This window comes from Lampris incognitus, chromosome 12 (genome assembly GCF_029633865.1).
Source record: "Lampris incognitus isolate fLamInc1 chromosome 12, fLamInc1.hap2, whole genome shotgun sequence".
In the NCBI taxonomy this organism is placed as follows: domain Eukaryota; kingdom Metazoa; phylum Chordata; class Actinopteri; order Lampriformes; family Lampridae; genus Lampris; species Lampris incognitus.
In genome coordinates, this window is record NC_079222.1 from 8,203,326 (window position 1) to 8,216,753 (window position 13,428).

The 13,428-nt window shown below is 44.4% G+C and overlaps 1 protein-coding gene across 3 annotated transcripts in view; it reads left to right on the forward strand.

Moving 5' to 3' along the window:
- LOC130121456 (transcription factor 4-like) overlaps positions 1 to 13,428 on the forward strand; it is a 114,340-nt gene that overhangs the window by 73,079 nt on the left and 27,833 nt on the right. For all 3 annotated transcript variants that reach the window (XM_056290245.1, XM_056290243.1, XM_056290244.1), the window contains exon 9: positions 11,462 to 11,600. In XM_056290245.1, the coding sequence (XP_056146220.1) occupies positions 11,462 to 11,600 (139 nt within the window). The remainder of the gene's footprint in view (positions 1 to 11,461; positions 11,601 to 13,428) is intronic.

Here is a 13,428-nt window from a genome sequence, read left to right on the forward strand (position 1 = left end):
TTGAGATGTGTCTACATCTTGATTGGAGTCCACCTGTAATAAATTCAATTGATTGGACATGATTTGGGAAGGCACACACCTGTCTATATAAGGTCCCACTGTTGACAGTGCATCAAAGGAATTGTCTGTGGACCTCCGAGACAGGATTGTATCGAGGCACAGATCTGGGGAAGGGTACAAAAAAATGTCTACAGCTTTGAAGGTCCCGAAGAGCACAGTGGTCTCCAGCATTCGTAAATGGAAGAAGTTTGGATCCACCTTCCTAGAGCTGGCCGCCCAGCCTAACTGAGCGATCGGGGGAGAAGGGCCTTGGGTCAGGGAGGAGACCAAGAACCTGATGGTCACTCTGACAGAGCTCCAGCGTTCCTCTGTGGAGATGGGAGAACCTTCCAGAAGGACAACCATCTCTGCAGCACTCCACCAATCAGGCCTTTATGGTAGAGCGGCCAGATGGAAGCCTCTGCTCAGTAAAAGGCACATGACAGCCCGCTTGGAGTTTGCCAGAAAGCACCTAAAGGACTCTCAGACCATGAGGAACAAGATTCTCTGGTCTGATGAAACCAAGATTGAAATCTTTGGCCTGAATGCCAAACGTCACGTCTGGAGGAAACCAGGCGCCTCTCATCACCTTGCTAATACCATCCCTACAGTGAAGCATGGTGGTGGCAGCATCATGCTGTGGGGATGTTTTTCAGTGGCAGGAACTGGGAGACTAGTCAGGATCGAAGGAAAGATGAATGGAGCAAAGTACAGAGAGATCCTTGATGAAAACCTGCTCCAGATTTCTCAGGACCTCAGACTGGGGCGAAGGTTTCCCTTTCAAAAAGACAACGACCCTAAGCACACAGCCAAGACAACGAAGGATTGGCTTCGGGACAAGTCTGTGAATGTCCTTGAGTGGCCCAGCCAGAGCCCAGACTTGAACCCCATTGAACATCTCTGGAAAGACCTGAAAATAGCTGTGCAGCGACGTTCCCCATCTAACCTTACAGAGCTCGAGAGGATCTGCAGAGAAGAATGGGAGAAATACCCCAAATATAGGTGTGCCAAGCTTGTAGCTTCATACCCAAGAAGACTTGAGGCTGTAATCGCTGCCAAGGGTGCCTCAACCAAGTACTGAGTAAAGGGTGTGAATACTTATGTACATGCAATATTTCAGTTTTTTATTTTTAATAAATTTGCAAAAATTTCTACAAAACCTTTTTCGCTTTGTCATTATGGGGTATTGTGTGTAGATTGATGAGAAAAAAAAAGGAATTTAATCAATTTTGGAATAAGGCTGTAACATAACAAAATGTGGGTAAAGTGAAGGGGTGTGAATACTTTCCGGATGCACTGTATATGACCTCTAGTTTACATCCAATGACCTCTAATTTACATATATGACCTTAACTTTACATGCAATGACCTCTAGTTTATATCCAGTGACTTCTAGTTTGACATATGTGACCTTTAGTTTACATATGTGACCTTTAGTTTGCATCCAACAACTTCCAGTTTACATGTATAACCTCTGGTTTAAATTTAAGGTGTCTAGTTTATATCCATTGAGCTCTAATTTACATGTATGACCTCTAGTTTAAATCTGACAACATCTCGTTTACACACCAGGTGTGCGAGAGCTTGTGCGTCTATAGACTCATCTGTTTACTTACCTGATCTCTCTTTCTGTCACCCTCATTGTCTCTCTCTCTCTCTCTCTCTCCCTCACGCTGTGCTCTCTCTTTCTCTCTCTCACTCTCCGTGTCACACACATGCTCATACACTGTCGACATAGCCTGTCTCCACATGGACTATGTCACATCCGTTGACTTTCTTTCACCTTTTCCACCCAGCAGTGGAAGAGAGGGAGATGAGGAGAGTGACAGAAAAAAACAGAACATAAAAATATGGAGAAAAAAGCCATTGTGGGTTAAACAATGCCGTTGTATTCCAAGTGATGCAACATTTGTGTAACATCTCTGTCCTTTAAAAAATGTAGTTTCGTTCTGTCTGTCTCAGCTACCTTTTCTCTTCTCTCCATCTCTCTTTCCACATCTCTCTCTCTCATTGTGTTCTCCCATATAGATGGATGGATGGATGGGTTTGTGCACTGTATGTGTGTGTGTACACGTGTGTTTTATTTCACCTTTTCATTTGTCACTACCTCATTTAGCTAAACTCTGTCTGCCACACAAACAGTCAACACACTCTGCACACATGCACGAGTGGGCACGCACACACACACACACACACACACACACACACACACACACACACACACACAGGTGTGGGGCCAGCTGCATGTAATTTAGTCAGAGAGGCCTGCTGGCTGAGGTCAGTACACTGGAAAAACAGGTGGCAGACTGATGTGGGGGTGAGGGTGAGAGAGAGAGAGAGAGAGAGAGAGAGAGAGAGAGAGAGAGAGAGAGAGAGAGAGAGAGAGAGAGAGAGAGAGAGAGAGAGAGAATAGCAGTAGTTGGGATAGGGTGCTAGAGACGGTAAGAGTGAGAGGAGGCAAGGGGAATTAAGGAAATGAAACAGGGAAGGAAGGATGAAAGAGGCCAGTAGGGGATAGCGGAGCATCTGAAACACACAGGAAGGCAGGGGGGGGGGGGGGAGAAGTGGAAATGAAAACAATGAGAGGGACGAGGGGGAGAAAGGAAAGAGGACTATAGGAGAAAAACAAGGATAAGGGGTTTGTGAGAATTTACTCACAAAATCCCTCCTCAATTCTGCTCTTCCTCTGCTTTTTAATTGTCCAGCTGGTCAGTGTGTGTGTGTGTGTGTGTGTGTGTGTGAGTGTGCAGCACAAACACACACATACACACACACACACACACACGGATAAATGCAAACACACATGTAAACTTATAATGCCAACACAAACACACACACACAAATGGGCAAATGCAAGCAACACACTGACCAACACAGGTCTACATTTCCACTACAACGAACCAGACATCAATTAGTCTGCAAATCCGCCTTCTCCACCATTCCATCGACTCCACCCCCACCCCCGTCTTTCGTGCTAAGCGGCGGAGCGGCTAGCCTGTTAGCGCAGCACTGATAGCTGCATTACACTCCTGTAAGACTGACTAATACCCTTTAAAACTCCATCTACTCTCCTCGCTCCGTCGCTAAATCTACTCCTAATCTGGTGGAAATCCCCCGTCACACAGTCTGCGGTCAAAGAGCAGACAGATATATGTTGTTTTTTAGCTTTTCTTTTTATTTATTTATTTTGCTAAAAGAGGTTTCATTTGTAAACCAAGTAGTCTGGACTGGTTGTACAACCCCCCCCCCCGACATGCAGATACTGCCCAGATGCCTTTTAATGACGGCCTTTTCAACTGGCGTGCTAGCTTTGGTGCTACATACTCATCTTTCCGACTTGCAACCATTTTTGATGTGTTTCTAGTCATTATTCCACTAGTCTGATGAGTTACTATATGTCATACCATTTACAATACACCACTCCCAAGTACACCCACCTCTGCTCATGTGTCCATGTACTGCATGAAAGAGAGCTGTACACTTTACATATGAAGCTGTACATGCATGTTCAAACCAAACTGGGATGCATAGCCTAGCTAGCTAGCTAGATGGATGGATGGAGCTAGTGTTGTGGAAATGTACTCCATACTAGCTAGCTAGCTAGATGGATGGATGGACAGACGGACAGATAGTACATACAAAATACATAGAGACAGAACCAGTTAGTATCAGACGAGATAAGATGAAATGAAGAAGAAGGCTTTATTAAATCCTCGAGGGGAATCAGGCAGTGGTTTGAGTGCCAAGTTGTGCAATGCTGCTGTTATGTCTCCAGAGGCCGTGTGTGTGTGTGTGTGTGTGTGTGTGTGTGTGTGTGTGTGTGTGTGTGTGTGTGTGTGTGTGTGTGTGTGTGTGTGTGTGTGTGTGTGTGTGTGTGTGAACTGTTACTAATTACATAGAGAATATCACACCACTGAAAAATGTCGCCTTCCTTTCATCATGGGAGTCTTCGCTGCAAGCCTCTTAAAGTAATACTGAGCTCACTGTGTTTTCCTGCGCATGTGTGCGTGCGTGTGTTGTGTGTTGACACTTCTACAGGTGCTTTCCGTCAGGGTCAGCGCTGCACAGACCAGGGTCTATATAGCTTAAAGAATGCGCCATTGTGTGCATGAACGCAAAAGTGTGTGTGTGTGTGTGTGTGTGTGTGTGTCTGTGTGACTGCTTACTCATTCCCTGAGGCAATACACACACCCTTCTCGTCTTCCAAAACTTTCCAGTAAACTTCAGCGTCTCTCTCTCTCACCGTATTTCTCTCTCTCTCTCCCTTTCTCCCTCTCTCGCTCTAACTTTGTGCTAACCACATAGGGTGTGTTACTGCAGCTTGTCTTTTCATATTAACCTATTTCATTTATTCATTCTTTCTTTTTCACCAGTTTATTTTCCTCACTGTTTTCGTGCCTCTTTCTCATGCGCCCTTTTCCTTTCTCTTTTTTTCTATCGTTTCAATCCTGCGGCATCCCATTTCATTCTGCGCTACCTGGAAATTAGGATACATTTTTACAAAGACATTGACTTGTGGGTCAACTCGTATCAATCATATCAACTGTGCTCTATCAATCACATCAACTGTGATCAATAAAATCACATCAACTGTGATCAATAAAATCATATCAACTGTGATCAATAAAATCATATCAACTGTGCTCTATCAATCACATCAACTGTGATCAATAAAATCATATCAACTGTGATCAATAAAATCAATGAAACAGTATTAGAAAAACTATGAATCAGCCTGAACAAAATATTAAGAATAGGATAACTTTAATGTATGCCCTCTTTGTTTTACCTCTGGTAGGCTGAGCACCAAGATCTCTGCACAAAACTTTTGGTTTACCTGCGGCCAGTCACATAAACTCAGTTTAAAAGTAGCCCAAACTTTAGACTGGGTTTATATTCTCAACTTAGACTAGTCTAAATAAGACCGTCTGTTGCATAAATGTTAAGACTGACTCATTTTGAGACGGAAAAGTTAAGTTTCATTCCCTCTTGAATAAACACATGGCATACATTCCTTGGCTGTGATATTTTTCCCGTGTAGCAAATGCACCGCTGCTATTGCGTCATAAAGTAATAATAATAACAATTCATTCATTCATTATCCAAACCGCTTATCCTGGTCTCGGGGTCGCGGGGATGCTGGAGCCTATCCCAGCAGTCATTGGGCGGCAGGCGGGGGAGACACTCTGGACAGGCCGCCAGACCATCACAGGGCAATCCCTCATTATTTTAAAATTACAGACTAATTTCTTTATTACCACGTTTCTCCAAAATACTTGAATTTTATTTTATTTTTTTATAATAGATTAGTCAAATACTTAAGTTATAAGTTACTAAATGACTATCAATATGGATTTTGTGAAAAGCATTCTACCTCTATGGCCTTGGTCCAATTAGCTGACACAATAGCTACAGCTTTAGATAACAAAGAATTCACAATTGGAGTAATTATTGATTTGTCAAAGGCTTTCAACACTATAGATCACAATGTATTATTAAATAAGCTACAAGCTCATGATGTTATTGGTACTGAGCTTAACTGGTTTGAAGGCTACCTGCTTAACAGGAAACAATGTGTCATTTGGAATGGAACTAACTTTGCATACAGCCACATACAGTGCGGTTTACCACAGGTTCCATACTAGGTCCCCTTTTATTTATTATATACATCAATGATTTGCATTTGGTATCAAAAGCAGTGATAATAATAATAATAATAATAATAGACAGGCTGTACCTACCAAGAGCTTCAGGAGGACGAGGCCTAGTCCAACTCGAACTGACCTTCAAGACTACCACTATCGGGCTGGTTGCATACCTGACAAAAACGGATGACCCACTCCTCCGAATAGTAAAACATCAGATCTACTCCATGGATATAGAAGCTGCAGAACTCAAGAAAGAGCTTGATGTCCCAGAAACCCCACCAACAGAAAATGAGGCAACTACCATCTACACCAAACAACTGAAGCAGAAGGCAAAACACCGTGGCCAGCGGCAACTGCAAAAAACCTGGGAGGACAAAGCAATGCACGGGAAGTCCCAAAAAGAATGAAAGACGCAGACGTGGACCAACAAAAGACACACCAGCTGAGGAGCACCGGACTGAAAGCAGAGACGGGGGGCCTGATAATCGCTGCACAAGACCAGAGCCTGGCAACCAGATCCTATCACCATCGCATCATCAAAGATGGAACAGACCCAAAATGCAGAATCTGTGGACTGTACGAAGAAACCATCGACCACATTGTCTCAGGCTGCCCCGAACTGGCAAAGACCGAGTACATGTACAGGCACAACAAGACAGCAGCATACCTGCACTGGAAGATCTGCAGGAGTTACAAGAGCAAGACGACCGAGAAGTGGTGCGAACCTCAGCCAAAAACGATCACTGAGAACAATGACGTCACCATCTTCTGGGACACGCCCATCCACACTGACAGAGAGATAAAAGCCAACAAGCCCGACATCCTTATCAAAGACAGGAAGGGAAAGAGGTGCATGCTCGATGACATGGCAATACCATCCGAAAAAAACACTTCAGTGAAAGTCACAGAGAAGCTGACCAAGTACAAAGACCTGGACAGTGAAATCAACAGGATGTGGGGTATGAAGACCGAGATAACACCAGTGGTCATCGGAGCTCTAGGACTCATGAAGAAGGGAATGGAAAAGTTCACCAACCGTATCCCAGGGAACATCAAGACTCATGCAGTCCCGAAGACCGCCCTACTCAGAACTGCCCACATATTACAACGAGTACTGTCAATCAAGTGACATCTGCCCGGGAGTGCCTCAGGTCCATAGTTTGGACCCGGCTCTGCAGGATGTAAAACAGGAAACATGAAAGAAACATTAATAATAATGATGATAATGGATTACATTTATATAGCACTTTTCTAGACACCCAAAGCACTTCATATTGAAGGGGGTAACTCACTTCAACCACCACCAATTTGTAGCACCCACCTGGGTGATGCACGGCAGCCATTTTGCACCAGAACACTCACCACACATCAGCTTGAGGGTGGAGAGGGAGGAATCATTGAGCCAATTACATGGAGGGACAATTAGGTGGCCAGATGGAGAGAGCCATGTTGGGAATTTTCCCAGGACACCGGGGGACCCCCTACTCTTTGCCATGGGATCTTTAATGACCCCAGTGAGTTGGTTTAACGTCTCATCTAAAGGATGGTGTCTCCTACAGCACAGTGTCCCCATCTCTGCACTGGGGCACTGGGATGTTTGTTTTTTTTTTGGGGGGGGGGGGAGTGTTTAGGACCAGAGGGAAGACTGCCCCCTACTGGCCCACCAGCACCACTTCCAGCAGCAACCCAGTTTTCCTGGGAGGTCTCCTAGCCAAGCCCACACCTGCTTAGCTTCTGTTACTCGGCAGAGCCAGGGTACATGTATGGCTGCCGGCAAAGTACGACTATGCTTTAACTACTATGTAGCAAATATGCTAATACGACTATTTGATGTAGTACCACAATGATATGGTTACTGTGTAGCGCTCCGTGATGCAGTTGTTATCATATTAATTCATCCATTAATCACTGACTCTCTTTCTTGTAAGTGGCTTTTCGATAAAAACGTCTGATAAATAAGAAAATGTAATGACTTTTTAGCATACTTAAAATAGCTGTAATGTATGTTCGACATCTTTAATCTAGATGACACAACTTTAATGTGTGCAACACACATTTTATGTTGAGGACACACACCTTTTATGATTTTATTTTATTTTGTGGTTTTCGGCGCCCCATATTGTAGTTATATCATTTCTGAGTTAAACTCCCACGATGGAAGTGGTGAAGTTCAGTAGCAGTTGCCGTAAAAGATGCAAATGATATGAAGTTTAGTTATGTTTAATTATGTGTAATTATATTTAGCTGTGCAGACATGAACAAAAGTGAGAAGGGAAGTTAATCATGAAGTGTGTGTGTGTGTGTGTGTGTGTGTCAGGGTCAACATCTGATTCCCAGACCCAGTCAAGTCGACAACAGAGTGGAGTGTTTATGAGGCCTATGAATAGACAGACTACCAGCCAGAACACAACGGAAAGACACCAGACAGAAAAAAGGAGGAGGAGAAAGAGAGTTACAGAGACAGGCGGAGGAAGAGAAGGAGGAGAGAGAGAGAGAGAGAGACATGCAGGAAGAGCGAGGCATGATGAAACGCTGCTAAACCGGGGAGACGAATGGGTCTCGACCAGAAAAAAAAATAACAAGACATTTTCGGCATCGTTTCTGACAAAGCCGGGTGTCCTTTCTCCCGTCTTTGCCGTCGCTCCGTTTTCGCAGTTCAGCAGTAATAATGAGAGGGGACAGGTGGAAATTGCGTATGTCTCTCTGATTCTGGGTGGGATATTAGAATTTATTGTTGGTGAATTGATAGATTTTTTTTGGGGGGGGGGGGGGTTTCCCTTCTGGAGCATTACAGTCAGGAAGCCTTGACTCGCTACTGCTTACAATAGCATATGATGCACATGTCTGTGTGGTGTGTGTGTGTGTGTGTGTGTGTGTGTGTGTGTGTGTGTGTGTGTGTGTGTGTGTGTGTGTTTTCTTCCTCAGCCTGTCCTCCTCTCTATGATTATCCCCTCTCTCTCTCTGTCTCACTGTCTCTCTCTCTCTCTCACTCTCTGTCTCATTGCACTTCAATTCAATAGTGCTTTATTGGCATGACTGCATTAATTACAGGGTTGCCAAAGCAGGTGACAGTGAACCAGGTTAATAGAGTATTAAACGAAAAATAAATAAATAAAGTGAATGGAAAAAGGAACTAGTAGAAATATAGAAGAGTAATTGACAGTAATTGGAACAGTAATTGGAACAGTAATTGGAACAGTAATTGACAGTGTTTTGGTCACTCACTGACCTTTAGACTATGGCATTCTGACACATATTGTGCTGCAAGGTGTGACCTTTGACCCTCCCCTAAAACAAGTGGCCATTGCTCTTCCTCATCCAGGAGTAGAACATTTGGAATCTGGTTTTCAAATTTCTCCTGGTATTTTTCTCTTATGTTTTGGAACACTCTCTCCGTCTCTCCGTCTCTCTCACACACACACTCTCTTGTCTCCATCTTGGTTTCTTTTGTTGTCCGTGACAGTCCTCTCCATTCATCTCTGTCTCCATCTTTGTTCATTTTATTCTCTTTGTCCGTCTCTTCCTCTTCATGTCTCTTTCTGTCTTTGTCTCTACCTCTTACCGTCTGTCTTAGTCTTTCCGTCTTACTCTCTTTGTCTAGTTATCTTAATGTCTCTCCCTCTCTCTCCCTCATTGTCTGTCCGTCTCACTTTGCCCCGTTTCTCGCTTCTCCTCTCGCCTCTTGCCAAGTCTCCCCCATTCCTCCCATCTGTACTTTTTCTCCCTTACAGAGTCTCACCCTTTCTCTTGCTCCCTCTCTCTCTCTAGTCCTGATCCCCACCCCAATGAGCTGAATAATGAGGAATGGGCGATGAGGCTGAGGAAAATCTTGTTAAAAAATAGAGAACCTTTATTAAAAATGTAGGCTACTCCTCTGCCGTTGTGTTGCATACATGCTGCTTGCCAGGACTCCAAATGCCATGTTGCATTTGGGGAGCAGGGCGCTGATGAGAGAGAGGCAGAGACGGCAGCGGATACACAGGCGCTCAGACCGAGGCAGCAGCTCCACTTGGAACGCATCACAGGCCAGAGAGCGAATGGCACAAACACATGCACCAGCACATGCACAAACACACACACAAACATGCACAAACACACACATACACACACAAACATGCAGAAATACGCATACACAAACACAAACACACAAAATATTTGCATGGAGCGAGCAGGGAGTTTGGCGTGTGACGTGCAAGGCCTTGCTGTCAGCCAGTCGGATTAACAGAATCTGGAAGAGGGGTGGGAGATGGGGGGGATTTGGAGAGGTGGGGTGGGGGGAGAGAAAAAACGGGGAGAGTAAAGTGTGTGAGAGAGAGAGAGAGAGAGAGAGAGAGAGAGAGAGAGAGTAAAAGAGAGAGCGAGTGAAAGAGGGGAATAGAAGGCTGAGAGGCAGAGAGACAGATGGAGAGGTAGGAATAGAGAGAGATCGAAAGAGAGAGAGCGGAAATGGAGAGACCGACAAACTACAGCGTACCACAAGAAAGCAAGCATCGCACAAAAACACACATACAGACATACACAAACCCACACACACACTGACAAATTCATGCCAAAATTGTGAATCCCTGCCGGATGGGTGTATGGTGCACTGGGAATTAGAAATCCCACAATTAAACATATGGGCATTAAGATAATTGTCAGTTGTTATGCTGTTGTATGTGTGTGTGTGTGTGTGTGTGTGTGTGTGTGCACGCGTGCATGTGCATGTGCATGTGTGTCGTATGAGAGGGAGAGGCAGACAGATGGATGAGAATCAGCGAAGCTCGCAGCAGCACTGTGGGAGACCGGGGTGCAGTATATCCCTGCATGTACACACACACACACACACACACACACACACAAGCATATGTATGTAGACAGATATTTGAGCACACACACACACACACACACACACGCACAAACACACACACAGACGTTGCACAGATAAGGACATGTATTTACATGACAGCATTCATACATGCACACTCGTGATCTGAGAGCTTCACACTACGCTGGAAATACACACATGAGGAAAGCATTCATTTTACACACACACACACACACACACACACACACACACACACACACACACACAGGTATAGCATGGGAGTCAGAGTGGCGTTTACCTACCAGAGCAGCCATGCTAAGATTAAGTGTCCTGGAAAAAATAGGGGAACTGTGTGTGTGTGTGTGTGTGTGTGTGTGTGTGTGTGTGTGTGTGTGTGTGTGTGTGTGTGTGTGTGTGTGTGTGCGTTTGTGCAAGTAACTGCATGCTCGTTTTAGAGAGTAGACTAAAATAGTGAAGGCGGAAGATTGAGACAGTAAGATGGAGATAGTGACACATGGAAGGAGAGGCTGCCCTCCTCAGGACAAAGGAGGAACTACATGACACGGCAGGAATAAAAGAGAAAAACCAGGAGGGGAGAATGAGTTTGCAAGAAGAAAGTGTATTTTTATAGACAAAATGTGGGTCAAATTGCACAATCTTAAAAGTATTTTTTCTGTTGTCTTATTATTTCTGTCTTCTCTACTGTCTGTCTCTTACCAGCACTTTCCTCTTGCCTCTCTTTCCTAGTCAACCTTAATGATATTCTGTAGCAATATCTGAGTGGGCCCGCTTATGGTATTTATAACATATGGAAGAAAATGTGTCATTTTTTTTTATAAATACATTTCTACTACCTTAATATCTAACTGTCTGTCTTCACCTGTCTGTTCTGCAGTGTTACACAACAGGAAACTAAACAATCTCTCTCTCTCTCTGTCTCCCTCCCTCCCTCCCTCCCTCCCTCCAGGTGGGCTCTCATAGAGAGGAAGCCAGTGGTGTCGGTGGTCTGCGTGCGGGACACTCCATGCCAGGTCAGGTGGCGGTGCCTCAGCTGCCAGTTCAGTCTGCCACCTCGCCGGACCTCAGCCAGCCCGATCCCTACCGTGGTAAGGCCCTTCTCATCTTTTTTTTGCTTTCATCTATTTATGTGATGGTCTCTTGTTTATTATAGACAGACATGACTGTGGTTATTACCTGTGTAAAATGAAAGGTTATCGCTGTGCTAAACCGTTTCGTGGAGCCCGTGTCGACCACAGAGGGTCGCTTTACTCATCAGGGATGCTGCGTTTATGTGAATCAGGCTTGGTGAGAGTGGGGCAGCCATATTACAAATGTACAGAACATCACAGTTTACACCGACCGAACCCGTAACACAGGGACACACATGGTACCCACATGACACATTGGTAAAAACCATACTGACAGCTAGCATACTAAAAAAGTATATACTGACCCAAATGGTACACAGACATCAGTACCTCTAACAGACCTCATTGTTGAGAAGCTGCTCTTGCAGATCTAAGTGCTCCCAAACATGCTGGCCACTGAGAGTAAAATCCCCGAGGAGTGGAAAGTGGGACTCGGGTAGTAGTCTCCAAAATAAACTCCTCTCTCATTGCGCTACATACATACTGTACATGTACTAATACACATAGTACACAGACAACAACACCTCTAACAGTACTAACATAGTACCACAGTACATACTGATACACATGGTACACAGACAACAGTACCTCTGACAGTACTAACAGAGTACCACAGTACATACTGATACACATGGTACACAGACAACAGTACTAACATAGTACCACAGTACATACTGATACACATGGTACACAGACAACAGTACCTCTAACAGAAAAAAGGACCTACATACAGTAATATAAATGTGAAGGTGTTAGGCTTGGTGCAGAAATATAAACAAAGACACACCTCCTCATTTACAGCATCATTCAAATGTGCTCTTAATAAAAGTGATGGACTCTGCAGGGGCAAGGCCCTCCCTCCAGCAGGCTCCTCCACTTCAGTAAGGGAGCAGGCCTGTTCTGTTGAGGGCTAAAATAAGTTTCCTACATTTACTCGTTGGCGTTCTGCATGCTGATATCATGCTAATCAGAGGGTGCTGGCTGGGACTGGGAAAAGTGTAGCATCTCCAGTGCTAACAGTTTTGTTTTCATGGAGGTAGAGAGAGTGAGAGAGAGAGAGAGATGTAATAAACACATGAGTAGACATAGGATAAGTGAATGTGTGAGTCAGTGTCACTGGTGTGTCAGTAGGTAGATAGGATAAGTGAATGTGTGAGTCAGTGTCACTGGTGTGTCAGTAGGTAGATAGGATAAGTGAATGTGTGAGTCAGTGTTGTTGGTGTGTCAGTAGGTAGCATGTTAGCATGCAGTTAGATACTCTTGATAGCGGTCTGACTGATGGCTCGATTGGAAAGACTAACCTCCATACGGACACGTAAACTGGAAGTTATCCGACTGAGCTCTACCTGTTAACTAGCCATGTCAACAGTTGTGCGACTACTTCTTCAGTCGGGGTGATTGTGCACTTTGTGCACATGATCTTTTGTGTCAGGCTTTTGACAAGCAACAAACATGGCGGATAGTGGTCAGAAGTGGTCCGCGGAAGTTATGTTGGGACTACATGTGTTGCACATTTAAACACTTGGAACGGATCATAGCGTGTGATGTACATGTAAATGGCTCATGTGGACGCTTGAGTCAGATAGAAGTCATTCATATAGACGAACATCTGCAAGTACACACAGCTACTGAAAGAAAGAAAGAAAGAAAAAGAAAGAAAGAGAAAATAAATTGTGTCTGACATTTGCTACAATGTTCGGTCATGAATAGACGTGTGTGTGTGTATGTGTTTATAAGGTTTGTGGGGACATAAGCAACCACTGTAAAGTAAGGCATTAGCAAGGTT